Genomic DNA, 21,254 nt, shown 5'->3' with positions numbered 1-21,254 from the left:
TGAGCTTTTACTTTGTGGTAGGAGGGATGGAGGGATTCAGACCTATGAGCCATGGAACACACAGAAAAACAAAGTGTTTACTCATGAAAACCAATTTTTTTTTGTTTAATAATGGCAAAACAGGTTAGCAGCCCTCCCCAGCAGTATTCAGAGCTGACAGTTTTAGTATGAAATGGTTTCTTCTCAGATGTTACTGAGGGAAATCAAGATCAAAGCTGCTTTATGAGACTTGTGGTCAAATTTTAGTCCGTGTTTTAGCTCGGAAGTTATCTTCATCCTTGCAAAGGACAGTTAAGTCACGAGACCACAGCCAGTTCCATGCCTGCCCAGCCTGCTTGTCAGTCCATAGGCTCACTCCTTGGGAACATCCTCAGGAAATTGTATGGGGTAGGGGTGACCACTAGACTGGAGATGCCTCAGAAGTGGGCTCTGTTTCACAATGCTCACTGTGTTAGACCCCAGTGAGCATGCCACAGGTCACCAACTGGCAGACCAACTGATCTGTGGGTAGTTCAGAAGAACCAGTATATCCTTATCTAAGAGCAGATGAAAGGAATATTCTAAGTCAACCCTGATGTATTTCTGTGATGTGGTAGGAGTCACAGGGTAAAAACAAAATCACGGAGCTTGAGCTGATCAGCTGAGTGGGTGCATGGATGGTTCCATCTCCTGGGGCACATTTTAAGGGAAATTTTAGTAGCTGGCAGAGATCTCGATATTTATAAGATAGCTTTATCTATATATAAATAAAGCTTTGGTTGGCTGAAGTCATAGAAAGTTATAGATGCTGTGATGTGGCAGGAGTCAATTTAGGCATATGGGTGGAGATGAGCAATTAGGACACATTCACAGAAGAAAACCTAGTTGAAAAGATAGGCTCTTTTGGAATTTTCATAAATATATGACTAATATTTCTATAGTATATCTTATTTGAGACATTTTTGAACTCTTACTCTGTATAAGGCATGAAGGTAGGGACTTTTTATACATTTCTTTTTTTAGTCTTTACAAGAACCCAACAAGAAAGAAGTCATTGTCTTCATTTTATGTAATGGGGGAGCTAAGGCCCAGCAAATTAATTCACTTGTCTAATGTCCTACAGGAAGAAAGCCATGAGATTTGCATTTGAATTGGCTATATTTTCCATTGAAGACCATTGTTAAGATGTTGTGACCAAGAAGAACAATCAAAATTGGGGTGGTGTTTTGCTGGTGGGAGGGAGTGACTATGGGGTGGTGTTTTGCGGGTGGGAGGGAGTGACTATTTTCCTCACTAGGAATAGCACCAGTACTCTTTCTGTTTGAACAAGAATGGTGCAGAGTCACTGTGTTTCCTTGGATGACAGGTCATTATGTCTTCACCAATAATCAACCTATGCATCGACTGCCTACACAAAAATTAGAATGCATTGATTTAGGTGAACAGTACATTGCTCTGAATGTGCTATTATAATTTACATTTTGAGAAAAGAAAGAAAAACATGAGCACATATTATTCCTGTGTCTCTTGGGTCTCAGGGTTATGCAGCGAACACTGTAGGTCTTGTGTCCTCTACCTCCTGAGCCCTAATTTCAAGTTTATTACACCAAAGATATTTTAAATGGAACCAATACATTCTTCTTATTGTCTCTCCCCTTCGCTAGATCATTTAACTCTGGAGCTGACATTTTCTTTCTTCTAAAACAGCACCAGTTTTTTGACAGCATTTTGAAGATGCTGATGGTTAATTAGTCATCTAATGTCTATTCAAAGGGAAAGGTGGTAAAAACAGTTATTTGTGAATTGAGCTAGAATTAAAGTTCCTATTTGTGTCATTTTTAACTGACTTGATTTAAAAGTATGAAAATCATTCCAATGTGTTTGTTCTTTTGTCTCTAGATGCAATCTTCCTCCCTTGTCAAGTGAATACACTAAAGATGTTGGATCCAAAAGTCATTTAGTGACAGCTAATCCCAGCATAATTCGGCAAAGGTAAGAGTTTATAACTTCAGTTTGTACGGAACTAAAGAGGGAAGCTTTTGAAGTATTTAGCATCTTAAGGGAAGTAAGCATAATTCAGTTCGGGAAACAAAGAGTAAAACCATCTGGGCAGGCAGGAAGGATAAAAGAGAGAATCGTAAATAAACTAGGAAGGATTATGGGAATCCAAACAGTATTTCATGCTTCCTCTGGGATTCTATTGCTTGCCATTAGAGATAGTAGAAATAACATGAAGATCAATTGTTTTGCTTGAAGAAGCAGCACAATATTCTGTATACTCTTTGCTACTACTTTCTAATTTATTGGCTTCAGTTCCAACTTATTGTTTGGCAATGGTGAACTGATTTAATACAACAAAATAAAAATAAATGTCCAATCTCGTGCATATGCATGCATTAAAATAGCAATATTGTCAGAGTATACAAGAATGTGCAATTATACTCTATTGATGATATGATGTGATATCATATCAGATTTGGGAGAGCAGATGGAAAATTCTGCATCAATTCTAGAAATCTTAGCAGCTGCTAAAGGTGTCTGGTTGGTGAAGCCTACCTGCAAGTTGTCAGAAGCTCCTTCTAAGGACTGTTCATTGTAGAGAATGAGTCAATCTCTGAGAAAGAAAGAGAAAGACACTGTTCTGAGACCTTGTATCTCATAATAAGGAATGAATTAAAATAAGTGTTACAGTATGATTCAATATAATCATCTCACTTCTGACCTCAACATGTAAGTAAGGTATGGGGAACTCCCAGAGTTTGTTCCCTGGATGAAATAAAGCACAGCCCCTTTCTGTTTCATCTAGAGATAGTCTTCCTTTTTTTTTCTTTTTTAGGGGTAGGTATTTTCTGAGAAGCTGTTTGGGAAATGTTTCTTTGTTTCTTGGCCTGGTAGTCTGTACTGCATCATTGTAATATTTGTTAGGAGGTATGGCTTTCTTTGGTGAGGTGAAATGAGGAAAATTCTGAAAGTAGAGTTTGAGAAAGAGAGTTCTTTAGCCTGTTAGATTTGTCTTGAGCAAATAAGTTTTAGAAAAATGTGTAAATGGCTGGGTGTGGTGGACCATGCCTGTAATCCCAACAGTTTGGGAGGCTGAATTAGGAAGATTGCAAGTTCAAAGCCAGTCTCAGCTATTTAGCAAGGCCCTAAGCAACTCATTGAGATCCTTTCTCTAAATAAAATACAAAAAAGGGCTGAGGATGTGGCTCAGTGGTTAAGTACCCCTGAGTTCAATCGTGGGTACAAAAAGAAAAGAAAATGTATAAATGAAGTTGAGGATCTGGAAATTCATGGGGAGAGGGAAGATTAAAATGGGAACTTCCTAAGAACAGAATTCACTCATTCATTAAATGTTTTCTGAAGTCGACTCTGGGACAGGGACTGCAAGGTTGAATGAGATGAGACTCCAGCCATGAAGCTATTCACAGAGAAAAGACATGACCATGGTATTTGCATCTGTGGTACAGCTTTTATAAATTTCAGAGACCCTTTCCTCAAGTTTATAAAATATTTTCATGTCTGTGCATGTCTATACTTTTCATGATATTTTCTGAGGGCTCCATTACTCACTGAAGGGGTAAAATTCACTGGGGTCAATTCAAGCTCTTGAAGCTTTATTTCTGAGTTTTTGATAGAGTTGAAAATTCAGTGGGCCATTTTGCTCAAATCAGGAGTTCATGATTTTTTCAGAGGTACTAGGTATTTGAAAAAAATTATTAAAAATAAAAACTGAAACTTAATTGGTTATCTTACTATGACATTAAGAATTCATTTTTGAACTTTGGGGGTAACCAACTTGGTAAATGAGAACCCATTTTTAAAAGGCAGCAAGTCTGATGTATTTCCTCTCAGACATACTAGAGGCAATAGAACAGAGATGGGCATCTTGGGGCCAAGAATCTTTTTCCTGTACTTTTGAGACCCCAGTACATTGCTTGGCATTAAGGACATGCATGGTAAATGTTTATAGAATGGATGGATACATAAACAATTATATTTCCAAATCCTCCTCAAACTGAATTTTTCATTTATCTATTAAAAGGATATTTAAGCCAGGTACTGTGGCACTTGCCTTAATCCTAACAGCTTGGGAGGCTGAGGCAGGAGGATCTAGAGTTCAAAGCCAGCCTCAGCAAAAGCAAGGTGCTAAACAACTTAGTGAGACCCTGTCTATAAATAAAATACAAAATAGGGCTGGGGATGTGGCTCCATGGTTGAGTGCCCCCGAATTTAATTCCTGGCACACTCCGCCCACAATAAAAGGAAGTTTAATAGTTTTTGGTGTTAGTTGTTTTTGAACTGCGGAGATGAACTTTTTAAATAAAAAGTATTTCAAAACACTATTAGTGGAAAACTTACCTAGGAAAACTTTAGTTGCTCTTTTTTATCTTTTTTTTAAATTGATATGAATTAGAAAAACAAAAGCTTTTAGAATAGAGTAAAAATCATGGGATAGTCAACATATTAAAATTTCTAAGTGCATAATTTTAAATTTACTAGGAAGACTTGCTATGAGACCCTGATGTTTATCTTGAGGTTTCTGGTGTCAAGTATAATCTGATTCATCTCTTCCTGTGTAAGTGGAAGAGATTGTAGCCATCATTTATTGCCTCTAATTTTACTAAAGGAAATTGAGAGTGTAGAGATAATAACAGGGAGAGCAATTTTCTTATTTTATTTATGGGCCTTTAAAAAATAATACAAGCTTTAAGGAAAGTAACTTGGGCCTGAAAAGGTTATAGAAATTTTTCTTTAAAACAATATGATATGTCTCAGATTATGTTCCTAAAACTTCCATCTCTTCTGCTATCTAACTTCTTTTTTCTTTTCTGTCCAAACTCAGAGCAGCACATCAGTGTTTGCACCCAAGCATGGCAGTTATTTATGGCCATTCAGCCCACCATCTGCAATGATATAAAGGAATTTGAAGCCGGGTGCTAAAATGGGCATGAGAGATAGCATGTAGGAGAAGAAAAAGACACACCCCTAAAAAGATGTGAATCTATGGAGTTTGTGTCTTAGAGGAAGTATTGCATAGTAGTGAGAAACATAGATTTTAGCTTTAAACAGTTGTGTTTTCAAGTTCTAGTACCAGTGAGGACTGCTACTTGCCAGTTATGTAACCCTACTTACTTACCCTATCTTCTTTCAACTGGGAATAAAATTAGTTACCATGAGGATTGTCCAGAGATAAAGGAAATAAGGTAGCGGCATCCAGGAGCAGCCATCCTGGTTAGCATCTGGAATTGCTACTGAAGAACTCTCCTATTGCCTTTCATATTGTTCCTGGATAAAACATACTCTAGGATGCATTGTTGGACTTGCCAAATTTAGGCAAAACTCCTAGGGTATTTACATATCCCACCCTCCAAAATCCCATAACAGAACAGAAAATCAAGAACTAAAACCAGACCAAGCATTGTGAATTATAAAGTTCAGATATCAAAACTTAGAACTGGAGACCAAGCCCTGTACTTACCATGTTAACCTGTGTCCCATGTTAAGCCTGAGATTTGTGTGGCCCCAGGTCAGTAGCAATACCCAGCTTCCCAGTAGAAGTAAGTATAAGGATTTTTTTCTATAAGAAATGTCTCAGAATTCCCATATTTTGTGTTCAAATAGAAGCTCATAAGCAAACACTCAAATGTACATAAACCATCAATAGTCAGAGTCCTCAAAGACAAAAAAAAAACAAACAAAAAATAAGATATAAAACTCTGAGAACTTACTGGAATTGTCAGATGCAGTATAAAATTAAATATGAAATCTTTGTGGAAAAAATAAGGATGACAGGCCAGGCCCATAAGAGAATATAAAAATTAACTAGCTAGACTAGAAAAATAACTACATAAATATTTTAGAAATGAAAGGTACAATTGTTGAAATGGATAGACACCATATTAGATGTAACAGAAGAAAGAATTGGTGAAATAGAAGATAATGCAAATTACTTTTCTTAATATAAGGATGTAGGAAATACAAAAGCAAGACAAAAACATATAGAACAAAATGACTCGGTTTGATCCCCAGCACCCCCCACAATCAAGTAGAGTAAAATGAGAAGGGCTACCTTAAAGTGGAATTGTGGAACTATACGATAGAGATAAGGGTTGAGAATTTTCCAAAATTAATGAATAATGTAATCTTTACACAAAGTATTAAATGATGAATTAAATTTTTAAATGATGCAAACCTAGAAAGTTTTTAGTGAAACCCAACTAAAGAAACTTCTCAATGCAGTCAGAAATAAAATACATCGCCTGAAAAAGAAAAAGAAAAAATTATTAAAAACAAACTTCTAACAGTAAAAATGGAAGTCAGAAAGCAGTGGGAAAATATCTCCAGAGTGCTGGAAGTAAAAACTATCAACATTAGAAATGTGTTTGACAAGCAATTTTTCTGGTGGTTATTTCAATAAATGTTTCAATAGAGAAATTTTTTTTTTCTGAAAAACAGATTATTTTATCAATAGACCTTTACTGAGAGAAATTTTAAACAATGTATCTCAGGAAGAATGTTACTCCAGAACGAAAATCTGGGGTACAAAGAAATTGCTAAGCATACACATAAATCCAAACAAACTTGATCTTTGTGAAATAATAAGGAGTATTATACATTATTTTTATGTATTTGTATGGTCAAAAGAAAAGACAAAATACTGGCAAATGATATGGGGGAGGGACGTTGGAGATGACTTGCTTTAGAGCTCTTTTTAAAATTTTTGTTTGGTTTCCTGCAGTATCTTTTACTGTTCTTGTGGTTCAGGGATTCAGGAAGCAGCAGGCTGAGCAGATCCGGCTCCTGATCACTGCCGTTGAAAAGGCCAAGGGTTGGAGCAGCTGGGACTGGCGGAGGCAGGCTTCCTCTTTCTTCATGTAGTCTCAGGACTTTCCGTGGAGTCTCTCCTATTGGGCTAGTTTGGGCTACCTCGCAGCACCATTGCAGTTGACATGACAGTGGGCCTCCCCCAAAGCATCCACGAAGAACGGTACACAACCTCTCGTGGGGAGCAGCATAGTGTCACTCTCACTTTCACCTGCCACAGTCTGGCTGGGCACAAATCACGAGCCACTCAAGCAGGAACAAACTTTATTTCGGAACTCTCCCCAAACGCCACCCACGCAGCTCCTCCAGGAACACACCACACACCAATCGGAACTCCCTCCCCTGGGCTGCACGCGTACTCACTCTCGGAACCCCGCGAGAACTCAAGGGGAACTCAGAAAGTAGCGGGTGCCCTAGGCAGCAAGAGCCATCCTATTACCAGACAGTAAAGGTCTAATATACAATTCAATACACAGTCTGTTTCAATCCAACATCATCTTAATGGCTCGCCTCTCAACCATACTTCTGGTAAAATGCCAGGGGCCATTCCGACTCGGCTGTGGCTCTCAGCATTCACCCAATGCCATTGTTTGTAAGAAGTCACAAGGTCTGACCCAGGTACAAGAGGGAGAAGTTCTAGAAGAGATCCACCCCTTTGGGGAGGAGTTTCAAAATCACACTGTGAGAAGAGCACATTCAGGAGTGTGACCATCTTTGGGAAATACAACCTGCCATAGTCTGTCCTTAGGCTATGACAATTTACACCTATTTGCATATTCAAAATAAACTCAGTCCCTTCCTGAAAACCCGCAAGATGTAGCCTATTCCACATCAACTTAAGGTTCTAAAATCTATGCAAACCTTTGTAGTAGGGGAAAAAAATCATTTTATAAAAGCAGGCCTTGCAATTACAGAATTTCTCCTAATATTAATTCATTCTGAGGGTACAGCAGCCCTATAAGAGCGGCAAATAATATGAGTGGAGCCCCACTTTTGCATATGTGGGTTCCTGCCCTTCCAGAGCTAAGTGAGAGTAGCTTTAACACATTTTTTGGTACTGAAACACAGTCAGAAAATTCTCTGCATTTTTCCTGTAGCTTTGTCCTGAGAGCAGCCCCAGTAATTGGAAGACCTAGCACGTGTACCTTGGCACAGAGTGGTTACTGCATAAGTCTTCTTGTGTCCTTCCTCTTTCCTTCCCTCTGTGACCCTTTGCCTTAATTAGCAGAGCAGATCAAATGTTACTCCAAGAGCATAATTAGTACATACTTGGTAAATATTAAAATAGCCTAAGTTCTCATGGTACCCCCATGCAGGCCCTCTGAGAGGAGTTAGCATCCCAGTGAAAAAATGCTGGGGTATGGCCCAGCAAGGGTGCCAAGGTGGATATCTAACAGGATTTACATTGGCATGCAATATTTGAGACCACTGGGCCCATTTGTACCAGTCTTCTTCCGTGTACCCTTCCTCAGCCCTCTTCTTAATGTTTGCTTAGTTGTATATTTTTCTAGGTCTATAGAATGTTAGGAAGTTCCAATTTCAGTGGACAAAGAAATGAGCAGAGAGTTTTCTGAAAACCAGTAGGACAGAATTGGCTGTGTGATCTTAGATAAGTTGCATAGCCACTCTCTGCATGAAACATGGTAAGAAATAATTTAACACCACCAGAATTCTGTTTTGAAAGTGTGTTGTCTATATGTGGAGACATCTCTAATTGACTTCTGGAGGTCAGAGAGAGACTCAAGGGCCCAGTGTTGGTGTCAAAGTTGGATCTGAATGATATGAGTGTGGAGTTGTTAGGCTAAGCAAAAAGAAAGGAAATGAGGAAGAGAAGGGACTAGAGAAAGGAGAGACAGGGAAAGGAGAGGAACGAAATCTTTGGGAACTGAAAATGGTTTGGCTAGAAAAGAACAGAAATGTTTAAAATCAACTATAAATTGTTGTTTTAGAAAGTAAGTGTCCTGAGATTATTTCCCCTGATCCTCTCACTTTTTTTGGCTCATCAGATTTCTAATATATCCATGCATTTTTGCATCTGATATTAGTGTGTGTGTGTGTGTGTGTGTGTGTGTGTGTGTGTTTGAACAGATGCTGTGCTTCATTCATCTGGGATAAACCATGGTTTGTAATAATGCTGAGGGGGCAGAGGCAGCCTTGTAAATGACACTTTCCTAGGGATTTTCAGAATGAAATACTGGGAACAGCTACATTTGTCCTGACTCCATGTCCCCTTTGGAAGGCAGAGACACCCTGTGACTCACAAAGCTATTTTGTTACAGCCAAGGCATTTGTGCCCCAGCTTAACTGTAGGAGGCACACTTAAGTGTAAAGTATGAAACTGGCCAGTTATCTTACCAACTCCATATGTGCCAAGAGCTTGTTTGGACAAGATGGTAGGGGTCCATCTGTGAACATTTCCATTATATGGAGTTGATTATGTATTCAGTGATTTCAGAATGTTCAGCTATTAATGAGTTTTCCTAATTATCCTCATGGAAAAGGATGAGACAGTAATAATTATTTATTAGTATGTATGTGAATATTTCTAGAGTATCCACAATTACTCTATTGTTAAATTTATATTTGTAATTAATTTTACTGGAGGATGTGAATCATGTAGATTAAATAGGACATAGTTGTAGAAATTACTAATTGTACTTGATTATATACTGGTTAAAATAATCACATTCTTATCAAAATAAGGTTTGCTTTCCAAGTTGAATTATGATAAGAAAGTGTCTGCAAATTTCTGTTACTAAATTGTTTTGATTTGTTTAATAGGATGCTATTGTTTTTTTTTTTTTTAAATCAGAGCTCTAGTGTTTGGTGTATAAATAATGATGTACATTTTTAACTTACATTTTCACTATTAGCTCATATCTGGATCTCCATATGTCACACACCTGCACACACAAACAATCACAAAGGAGAAACATCTTAAAAACTAGAATCACAATGTGAATTACTGACAAGGGCAGAATATAAACAGGTGAGATAGATACATTTGGTAAATATTATTGGAAATACTAATGAAAGGCAGAAGAAAGGAAGGGATACTCACAAGATAAAATGATCATATTTTATTTATTGTGAGCTGCCCAATTTTTCATTTTTTAGTAGCTATGAAGCCTCTGTTGATCAATTGGGAGCTAAGGCACAGTGGACCTTGCATGACCAAGGGTCACTGGGTTAGTCAGCTTTGTAGTTCTTGTAACAGATATCTGAGAGAGAAAAGGTTTATTTTGACTTAATATTTGAGGTTTCAGCCCATTGCTTTGGGCCTGTGGGGGCACATCATGGTGGGAGTACATGGCAAAGTGAAATGACTCCCCTCATGGTGAGTCAATAAGAGAGGATGAGGAAGGGGCTGGGGTTCCATAGTCCTCTTCAAGGGCATGCCCCCAGTGACTTGATGTCTTCCTATTGGGCCCCACCTCTTAAAAGTGCTCTCCCACCTCCCAATAGCACCACTCTGGGGACCAAGTTTTAACACACAAACTTTTGGGGGATCTTCCACTTCCAAACTATAGCAGTCACCATGGGTGTAGCTGTTGGTGTGCTGTCACCTCAATTGAGTTATATGCATTGGTAGTCCTGCACATGTTGAATTTGATAGGCATTTAAAATATCTCTGAAAAGATTGAATACCTGTTGTCTGTAAAGAAAGATGGAAACAGAGCAGTGGGGTGTAAATTTGATTTATAAGGCAATTATTTCAGAGAAACAAGGAAAGCAATTTCCTATTTTCTTGCAAAGCAAGCAACAAAAAGAAGAAAATACCCACAACTGGGTGAGGTTTATTAAGCAGTTACCAAGATGTGTACAAAATGTCTTCATGTCATAGCCAAATAGTGCAAATGCAAACAGGAAAAATTGCTCAGTTCCTTGGAATGGACGAAAGAAACATCAAAGCAAGAAGAGGCTAGTTCACAACACCATTATAAATTACAACACCATTATAAATCAGAGTCATTATTTTATTGGCAGTGCTATTTTTTCTTTATTATTGCTAAATAATATAATATCTTAGATTTGATGAAATCTAATTTCTTTTGAATAAACAATATCTGCCAGTTTCTCTGAAATAAAAATGATTAGGTAGGAAATAGGAGAGTGAATGTTTTGGAGGAAGAGTGACACGTGAAAGCAAACACCAACATTGCCTAACCATCAGGTGCATCAGCTTGTGAGGAGGCAAGGATGCAGGTTATTAGCATCACCTGATTTTTCAGCAGAAACATTGTGATAGACAAGTTAAATGATTTGCTTCAGTGACAGATGAAGTGGAAGAATTGAGGCTGGAACCAAGGTCATTGGACTCTTTTTGGAAAGAGGTTGGAGAAATACCATCTAGGTGTTTAGAGTTGGTCTCAACAACTTAAAAGTAGAAGAGACAACCTCAAGAGGTCAATGAAGAGTTTACAATTTATAAGGGAAAAGTGGGATATAGTGACAGGCTATGACTTTATTCTCTGTATTCTGACAGTAACAGAAGATATGAAAGTGTAAAGGACTACATGCTCATCAGACACTAAACCCTCCATAGTTAGTCACAGGTTACAACTTTAACAAGATGAACCCGCAGGGAAAAAACCATACAAGTGAATACAAGGAACCTTTATTAAGGTATAATTGACAAGATCTCCTGTTTACAAGTGTTTCTGGAGGTGTTTCAAACAGGAGCACCCTCTCACCACGTAATTGCCTGTAGTGGTAGCTTTAAACTAAACCTTAACTGTGTTCCATTTGGACAAACAGTGATTACTAATCTCCAAGGTCAATTGTGATTATTCTTACCAGACCCCTGCTTCTCTCATTATCCACTTTTTTTTATATATAGTCAATTCTCACGGCCAAATTATCTTCTGATATTTCAACTGTGAGGCCTTCTTTAAATTCTTGAAATTACTTTTCTTCACATGAGGCCAAGTCATCTTCTATTTCAAGACACTTCCCCAGAATGCTCTGTGGCAGCTTCTCTCCACTGGCCTCCTTCTCTGGACCACTCTTGGCAGCCACTCTGGAGCTGACCTCTACTCTCCTTACTACCGACCACACAGAGCTTATGAGCCACAATCTCTGCTTGGAATCCACCCCCCACCTGAATATTGGAATAGTTTCTGTTCTTTATTGCTTCCATTACCTTCCATTAACTATGTTTAACAATCTGAAGAGACAGTGGTTGGAGAGCTCTTTCATATGCCACTAAAAATTAATAGGCAGCCCCACAGTATTCCTCAAGTTATTTTAACCCCCAATTAATACAGCCAACTTGTGGGGAGACAAAGATGCATGTTATTAGCATCACCTGATTTTTCAGTAAAAACATTGTGATAGACAAGTGAAGTGATTTGCTTCAGTGACAGATGAAGTGGAAGGATTAAGGATGGAACCAAGGTCATTGGACTCTTTTTGGAAAGAGATTGGAGAGATACCATCTAGGGGGTTGGAGTTGGTCTCAACAGTTTTTAGATGACTACATCGTATCTTTTCCTCTCTCAAATCTTCCGTACCTTCTTCTCATCACCCGCCTCTTCCAGATAATAATCTTGCTTTGTACTTCTTTGAGAACATAGAAATATGAAGGAATCATCTGTACTCTCACCTTCACATCAACCAAATATCTACATTTATGACCATGTACTTACAATGACCACGAGCCCAGTATCCCAGCCCGACTTTCCTGGAGAGATACATGTTCCCTTTCCTTCCTTCCCTCCTTCCTCCTTTTTCCCCTTCCCTTCCTAATTCTAATACAACTTCCCAAATCTTAGCCAGTTACTTAAATGATTTCAGTGGCATTCAGCCCTGTTGACAATCAGCACTTTGGCATTTTAAAGGAATGAGTCCTGAAATTTCACATGTTCTAATCTCCACCTGAAGATGAAGATGAAGGCTGCCATCCTGGAATCTCCCTTCACCACCCACCCTAGGGATTTACCTGTGTCGAAGCTCCCAATTCCTATAACCTGCGTCATCTCTCTTGGTGTCATTTTGGTAGAGCACACTCTTAAACAGCTTCCTGAGAAAACATACGGAGGAAGTCAAGATTTCGAGACCTTCCATGTCTGAAATTATTCTTGAATGATGTTTTTACTAGGATTTCATTTCCAGTTTGGAGATCCCCTTAGCCTTTTTAAAGTAGTCCTCCAGTATTGTCTAGGTTTAGTGCTGCTTTGAGGAAATGGATGCCATTCTCATTCCTGGCCTTTTGTATACGACCTGAATTTTTATTCACCCCTTCATTCCAACCTGGACTTCTCCCACTCCTGCCCTGCATTTTGAAATTTTGACAAGGGCCCACTTTGTTGCTGGCCTACTTTCATTCACTGTGCTGGAAAGCAGACATTTCCTATTTATTTTATACAGTCTCATAGCTTTAAATACTACATATGCTTTGATAATCCTAAATTGTTACCACATCTGTGACCTATTCCTTTACCTCCAGACTCATACACCTAACTCCCAACTTGGCCAATCTATCTGGGTGCCTCTTAGGAACAGCAGTATTAAAATAACCAGTATTCCTAATCTCCTTCATGCCCCAAACCTGTATATTCCACATTCTTCCCCATCTCAAAGAATGAAAAACTTCATTTTCTTAATTCAGTTGAAAATCCTTAGAATCCTAGCCAGGTGTGGTGGTTCATTTCTATAATCCCAGTGGCTTGGGAGGCTGAGGCAAGAGGATCATGAGTTCAAAGCCAGCCTCAGAACTTAGCAAGTGAGACCTGCCTCTAAATAAAATACAAAAAAAAAAAAAAAAAAAAAAAGGCTGTGGATGTGGCTCAGTGGTTGAGTGTCCCTGGATTCAATGCCCAGAACTAAAACAAAAAAACAGACAAACAAAAAAAGTCCTCTTTGGTTTATTGACTAAATCTTTGGCTTATTGACTAAATCCATTCTGGTGAATCTACCTTCAAGTGTTATGACCATTTTTCACCTTCTCTGCTGTCACTGCCTTGGTCCAAGCCAGGATCATGTGTCTCCTGAGTTATTATGGTCTCCAACAAGCTTTGATGCCTCTATCCTTTCCACTTGTGCGTTTGGCAGGTGATTGTATTCCTGCTACAAAATCCTGTTTGAAGACTCTGATTTGTGTTGCTGGATCCAGAATCCTACAAGCCCCATATTTTTGCCAGCCAGTTCCCTGGGTGGCCTCCCAGTTGAGGGCATTGGAGGGAGGCTGTGGAGGCTGATGGCAAGAGAAAGAACTCCCTCCTTCCTGTTGGCATCCTGTAGTTTCCTGTCTCCTGGTGGCTCTTGTGGGCATCCCATTAGCAACAGTTCCTTTCCACAGCAGTAGCTAATTCCAATTGGCAGTTTTTTCCCAATACTTATAACCAAGTCAACATGCAGACAAGAGTCTTGTCTTTTAATAATTTGGCATTTGTTTTGTAAAACCACAACAACCCAGCATTCCATTAGTAGAAGAATTAGTCCATACTTGGTCATTTCAAACTCTTACACTTGCTTAGACTTTCCAGACATTTTCTTCTAACATGGCTGTTTTTTTTTTTTTCTGATTTAAATTTTTGTCTCAGACTATATTTTCTGTGATGTTCCTCATCTCAGGAAAATAACAAAAGGTTTGATAAGTGGATTTATAAAATTCTTTGCCTCTTCTCTATTTTGGAATGAAGGTGAGAGGGCAGTGATGTTGGAGAAATTAGAACATCAAGTCAGGGTCTCTGGCAAGGCACGGGTTTTGGGAAGAGCATGTACAATATTTTATAATGCAATTATATATGGAAATACTCATATTTGAAAATTTTAGAAATTTCTCTATTATTTTCATAACTCAAATTATAGAAATATAAGCTCAACAACATACTTCTGGTTGTTGGGGGTGTGCAGTTTCATGATTCTTGGGAGTTGTCAGACCTTCCTTGGGAAGTGCATTTGACTCTGGAGAGTCAGTGGGCCCAAGAGATCTTAATGCTCAGTAAAGATGAATTTGTGTTAAAGAGAAAAAATGAGAAACTCTGCTCTGCATTGGCTGCGTGCCTGTTTAGTATCCATCCTGTCAGTCCCAGTGACATGGCCTTCCTTGGTTATGGGAATCTTCCCCCAGGCAGTGTCTGAGATTCAGAGCATCTCAGCTGACTGCCTGCTCTACTCTTCTAAGATGACAGCAACTCAGTTGATCAGTAAATCTTTTTGGAAGTATTTTTGTTTAATTTTTTTTTAAGTTGCAGATGGACACAATAACTTTATCTTATTTATTATTTATATATGGTGCTGATTATCAAACCCAGTACTTCATATATGCTAGGCAAGCACTCTACCACTGAGCTACAATCCCAGCCCTGTGGAAGTATTAATCTGGTTGATAATGGGTTAATATTTTACTCCTCTCAGTGTTTTTACAACTGGAGCAACCTGGGGAAAGTGTTTTAACAAAATAGAGTAATGTTTTATCCAGAGGAATTTCAGACACTTTGACTGTCTGCTCTAGGAATTGGGGGGCGGGATATTTTGGGCAAAGGATTGGCATCTTTAGTGATCTTTATATCACACCATTTTTATGGCTAGTTTTTCTCAGGGCTGACCCTGCTACCTCAAGATTAATGATGACTTCAGAGAACTAATGGGAAACAGACACTACTCTTTGTTTTAAGGAGCCCCATAGAGGGCAGGATTGAGTCTGCCACTGTGTCCTCCAAGAATAGAGGTTCTTACAAGCTTGTCTTTTTCTTGGGTTACATCTCACTCCAACAACTCTTTTAAAACAAAGAGACTGCATTTCTCACATATTGCTAGATGATAACTGTGCCCATCACTGACATCCCTAAAGGGAGAGGTTTCATAACACAGATTCTCATTAGATGGAAAAGTTTTCCGATGAGTGCGTTTGTGTTATTGTGTAGGAGCTTTCAGTTATTATTTGTTCAAACAGTTATTATTAAATAAATATTTGGAAATAGAGGTTTAAAGGTCTGGAAAACTGAAACTTGTGGTTATCAGTGCTTAGAAGACAACGTCTGCTGCACTTAACGCGGTTGTTCTCTGCATCCTAGAAATCCCTTTTCCCCTAGAATACTGACCTCTCTTTCCTGTTTCTCATTAGTTTCCTTTGCTAATTTTTTCTTTCATCTGCCACCTTAATGTTGGTGCTCCGTGGGGTTGTCTCTCAGCTCTCTTTTTTCCTTGCTGCATTTATCTCCCCTTAGGGAGATCATCCATGACCTTCACCTTCAGCCAGAACTGCCACTGGTGCAGATCTAGCCCACGCCTCCACTCTCCTCTGTGCTTCAGACAGTGTGTCTGCTGGCTGGTTCCATATAACATCCCCTGGCACTTCCCACTCAGTATGTTCCCATCATGAATAGTCATCTTTCCTTCAAGCCTTCCCTGCTTCTGTAGTCCCTGTCAGAGTTATTAGTCACTGGTTGGTTTTCCATCAAGTGGATCTCATATCTCCTTGCTGTCATCATCCATATCTACCCAGCTACAAAACCCTGTTTCTATTACATTCACATTATCCATGAACTCTGCCACTGTCTCATTATTTCTGCTGCCATCGCCCATGTGCAGGCTCTAACAATTCCTTGTCAAAACTCAAGTAGTGTCCTAAGAGCTTCCTTCAATCACTTTTTTCTTCAGTATAGATTTTTCTGATAAAATCCAAAATTAGTATTCTTCTCAGGCTCCCTATTACCTTCTAAATGGAATCTCAGCTCATCCTCCTACGCCGCTTTCTCATATTTGCCTCAGTGTCCAGCGTCACTTGTCCCTCTTTGAGGAACGCGCTAGCTGGATCTGCTGAGCACATGCACACCCTTTGCCTAGAGTGTTCTTCACTGTCTTGTTCTTCACGAGGCTTGGCTTTCCAAAGGGTGTGAGTCTGTCTTTTTCATCTCATTAGTCTCAGTTCCCAGCAGTGTGTTTGACACAGTGAGTGTTCAGCAAGTATCTGGGTTCCTAGGTACCCTTTCAGTGAAATGCTCTATTCCATCATTTGAACTAAATCACCATGAATAAGTGGACAAAAAAAATCTACAAGACAACTGAACAATAAGGATAAGAGAAACAAAATGCCAGAATCTGCAAGGAATTTCCACTAACTGAAGCAAAGAGGGGATCCGGTTGAGTCATTATCCTGAACGAAGCTGGCTGAGCCAGATTAGCACAGAAACTTGGGATTTGATGGGTCAGGCTGTGACTCAACTCCACCCTCTGCTCTGGCTAAAACCAGAAAATCCCAAAGCCATGGGAATTCCCTTCCTGCTCTTCAGTGGTTCTTCTCTTTCCTCGTCAACTTGTAAACCATACTTCACAAAACACAAACTATCCTGGGCAGAGAGCCAGATGGAGAGGCAGGAGCATTTTGCAGGAGATAGGTGGAAACTTTACGAAAACATTCAAGGAGGGAAGAGAAGAAGAGCTCATAGTGTAGTGCAGCTGGAGGTGCAGTTTTTTTTTTTTTATCTCTATCACTGAATGAAGGATTGAATTCTGTACATGACTTCTTAGCCATGAGACAACCTGCCAGATATTCTCTTGGTTTAGCAGATGAATTTTAGATGAATATTTGCTGGGCATGAAACACCAGACTCAGTACTGGGCACTTTATCATTCTCTGTAAGTTAACATCTAAGAAAGAAAACATACATATACTTGAATGATTTTTTTAATTGCAGATAAAAAGATAACCATACCATTTGGAAGCCAAATATGGTTCTAGCATAAGATTTTTTTGGTTTGGTGGGTTTTTGTTTTGTTTTGTTTTGCTTTGCTTTCTTTTTCTACTACTTAAGAAAACTAATGGGGAAAAAATGATTAACAGAAAGCATTGTATAGAACAAAGTGACTTGAAAACTCAGAGGAAAAACACATAAATAAAAATGCTTTTCCAGAAGGAGTAGAAGAAAATTCAAAGCTTCTGTTTGATGCATTTAGTAAGAATTGAGCCCCTGGGTGCAAAGAGGGCTTAGGGGAACAGAGGATGAGCTAAGAGTAGAGATGAAAAGGGAGCAGGCTGAGTCTAGGCAAGATTCCCTGGGAAGCAATTAAGTTATTGGATGCTGCAATAAAATTACAGGGAGTTGGGGCTGTAGCTCAATGGTAGAGCGCTTGACTAGCATGTGTGAGACACTGGGTTTGATTCTCAGCACCAGCACCGGTCCATCAACAACAACAACAACAACAAAATGTAAAGTGGGTGAGCCCTGAACTTTTTTTTTTTTTTGGTACCAAGGATTGAACTCGAGGGCATTTAACTACTGAGCCACATCCCCAACCCTTTGTTTTTTGTATTTTATTTAGAGACAGGGTCTCATTGAAATCCTTAGGTCCTCGCCAAGTTGCTGAATCTGTCTTGAACTCACGATCCTCCTACCTCAGCCTCCCAAACCTCTGGGATTGGCAGTCATCAAGAACACAAGTAACTATAAATGTTGGTGAGGATGTGGGGAGAAAGGCACACTCATACATTGCTGGTGGGACTGCAGCTGGTGCAATCATGATGTAAAGCAGTATGGAGATTCCTTGGAATGAACTTGGAATGAATCACCATTTGACCCAGTTATCCCACTCCAACTGTTTATACCCAAAGACTTAAAATCAGCATACTACAGTGACACAGCCACATTAATGTTTGTGGTAGCTTTAGTTCACAATAGCCAAGCTGTGGAACCAACCTAAGCACCCTTCAACAGATGAATGGATAAAGAAAATGTGTGACATATGTACACAATGGAATATTACTCAGCCATAAATAAGAATGAAATTATGGCATTTGCTGGTAAATGGATGGAACTGGAAAATATGCTGAGTGAAATAAGTGAGTCCCTCAAAAAACCAAAGGCTGAATGTTCTCTCTGATATGTGGATGCTAAACCACAACAAGGGAGGGTAGGGAAGGGAAGAATAGAAGTTCATTGAATTAGATAAAGGAGAATGAAGGGAAGGAAGGGAGGAAGGGAATAGGAAAGACAGTAGAATCAATTAGACATAAGTTTCCTTTGCTCATAAATGAATATACAACTAGTGTAACTTCACATTATGTACAACCACAAAATGGAATCCTAACTGGAATGGGTTATACTCCGTGTATGTATAATATGTCAAAATACATTCTACTCTCATGTATGTCTAAAAACAACAAATTTTTTAAAAGAGATAAATTTGATGAGAAATAAGATGTAGGAAGATTAAAGGTTTTTTTTTTGTGTGTGTGTGTGTGTGTGTGTGTGTATGTGTGTGGTGCTGGGGATGGAACCCAGGGCCTTGCACATGCTAAATAAGTGCAAGAAGAATTTTTAAAATGATCAATAATCCCATCCAATGAGAAAAAAAATGTTTTAAGAACTAGGAACCTTGTCAGAACTGAAATAAGACCTGGTACACAGTCCTTATCATAATCCAGGTCAAATGCATGAGAAAAGACCCACAGTTAGAAATATTGTGACAGATTTTACACTGCAAAAGGTAAAGTGGAAAATTCTACATACATCCAGTCAGGAAAATATGATTTACCTATCAAGGAGGAGGAATCAAGGTGGCCTCAGACTTCTCCCTATCACTGAAGTTCAGGACAGATGTCATGGGAGGTTCAGAGATTAGGCAAGCCATGGTGTCTCATCTGTCCAGGTTGTCATGTATGTATAATAAATACAAGGACTCAGAAAGTATATTCCTCAAATACCATCCTTGAACTATTTTAATAGGTACTAACCTGTGAGCCAAATGCTCAAGAATAAGAAATTTACAGCATAAGGTACTAGTGGCAAAATTCAAAAGCAATTAAAATATGGAGGCTGAAACAGTGGTGTGCAGATAAATGTTTAAAAACCAGCTGTGGGAACGGGAGGGAAGCCTTGGTTTGTAGTGTTTGTCCTTCCATGATGTAAGTGTTGCTCCTGGGGCCAGTGTGCAGCTGAGGAGTGATAGATAAATAGTAAGGTGAGACACAGCAAACATGTTAAAGAGTTTATTTAAGTAAACAGCCATTCTTGAATCAGGAAGCACCAAACCAAAGGCGATTTCAGGTTATAAGATGAACATGGAAGTAAAAGAAAGGAAATATTTGACTTGTTCAATTATACGGTTGCTTTCTTTTTTCTATCCATCTGGAAAGTCTCTAGTTTTATAAGTTAGTTGATGGCTTCTAATTGGTTAAGCTTAAGTTTCATTTTCCCTTAATATAGGCATTGATGAGAAATGACTCAAGTTAAATTTCATTTATGTTTGCAAATCGAGCAACTTTTAAGGTGACTTATGAGGCCTAACTGGTTATCTGCTCAGGGTATCCTCAGGCCCAGTCTTCGTTCTGCTTTTCTTTAATAGGAGAAATGTGTGCAGTTGGCCCCCACATGCCTTGGGGTCCACCCTCAGCAGGACCAATTCGTTCAGTCTTTGAGGGAAAAAAAAATTAAATCCCCAACTCAGACCATATGCCAAAATTAACAGTATAATAATTTTATTAGTATCTTAAGGCTGCTATGACAGATTATTAAAACTAAATGGCTTAAAGCAAAATACATTTATTCTCTCACAGTTTGGAAGGCCAAAACTCAAGGTTTCAGCAAAGTTTTCTCTGAAGTCTCTAGGGCTCTAGGGGAGGAGACTTCCTTGACTTTTCCTAGCCTCTAGTGGTGGCTAAAAATTAGTCCTTAGCTTTCCTTGGCTCCTAGACTTGGCATTCCAACCTCCAATCTCTGTCTCCACTGTTATCATGGCATTCTTTCTGTGTCTTTGTCTCTATTTTTCTCTTCTTATAGAAACCCCAGACATTGGATCGCCCATCTTAATCTGCTTTGGCTTCATTTTAACTTAACTATTACATTTACAAAGACTCTATTACTTTAAAAGGTCACATTTTGAGGTTCTAGTAGGATATGAACTCTGAGAGGACCAGTATAGGATTCAATCCAGTACAAAGAGTTAATACAATCAAAAGTAAAGTGAAAAGCATTAATGTGCATGCTTATTTGTTTTATGTATAGAGAAATTTTCACTGGCATCTGCTGCAGAAAAACTGAATTACACATTTAACTCCAAAATTTTTAAATATGTTCTTGTTAAAAACATGAACAAAATTTCAAAACCAACAACCATTAGGGAAAAAAATTACATCAGTTATAAAAAGAAAAAGGGTAAGTCAGGCGTGGTGGTGCAAACCTGTAATTCCTGAGATTCAGGAGGCTGAGGCAGGAGGATCACAAGTTCAAGGCCAGTCTCAGTAATTTAGCAAGGTCCTAAGCAAGTTAGAGAGGCCCTGTCTCAAAAAAAAAAAAAGGATCTGGGAATGCAGCTCAGTGGTAAAGCTCCTCTGAGTTCAATCTCTAACATCCAAAAAAAAAAAAAAAAAAGAAAGAAAGAAAAGAAAAGGGGTAAATATCTTTCCTATATAAAGATAGTATGGAGGCTGAGATAAGTGAATCACAAGTTCAAAGCCAGCTTCAGCACTGGCAAAATGCTAAGCAACTCAGTGAGACCCTGTCTCT

The 21,254-nt window shown here is 38.8% G+C and overlaps 1 protein-coding gene across 1 annotated transcript in view; it reads left to right on the top strand.

The window, feature by feature from the left end:
• Window positions 1–21,254, top strand: part of St8sia1 (ST8 alpha-N-acetyl-neuraminide alpha-2,8-sialyltransferase 1) — a 134,295-nt gene that overhangs the window by 81,715 nt on the left and 31,326 nt on the right. The window contains exon 4 of the mRNA XM_076852725.1: window positions 1,879–1,971. Coding sequence (XP_076708840.1) covers window positions 1,879–1,971 — 93 coding nt within the window. The remainder of the gene's footprint in view (window positions 1–1,878; window positions 1,972–21,254) is intronic.

Source organism: Callospermophilus lateralis, chromosome 4 (assembly GCF_048772815.1).
Source record: "Callospermophilus lateralis isolate mCalLat2 chromosome 4, mCalLat2.hap1, whole genome shotgun sequence".
Classification (NCBI taxonomy): domain Eukaryota; kingdom Metazoa; phylum Chordata; class Mammalia; order Rodentia; family Sciuridae; genus Callospermophilus; species Callospermophilus lateralis.
Note: the sequence above shows the minus strand (reverse complement) of the source record. Positions and strands in the feature narration are given on the sequence as shown.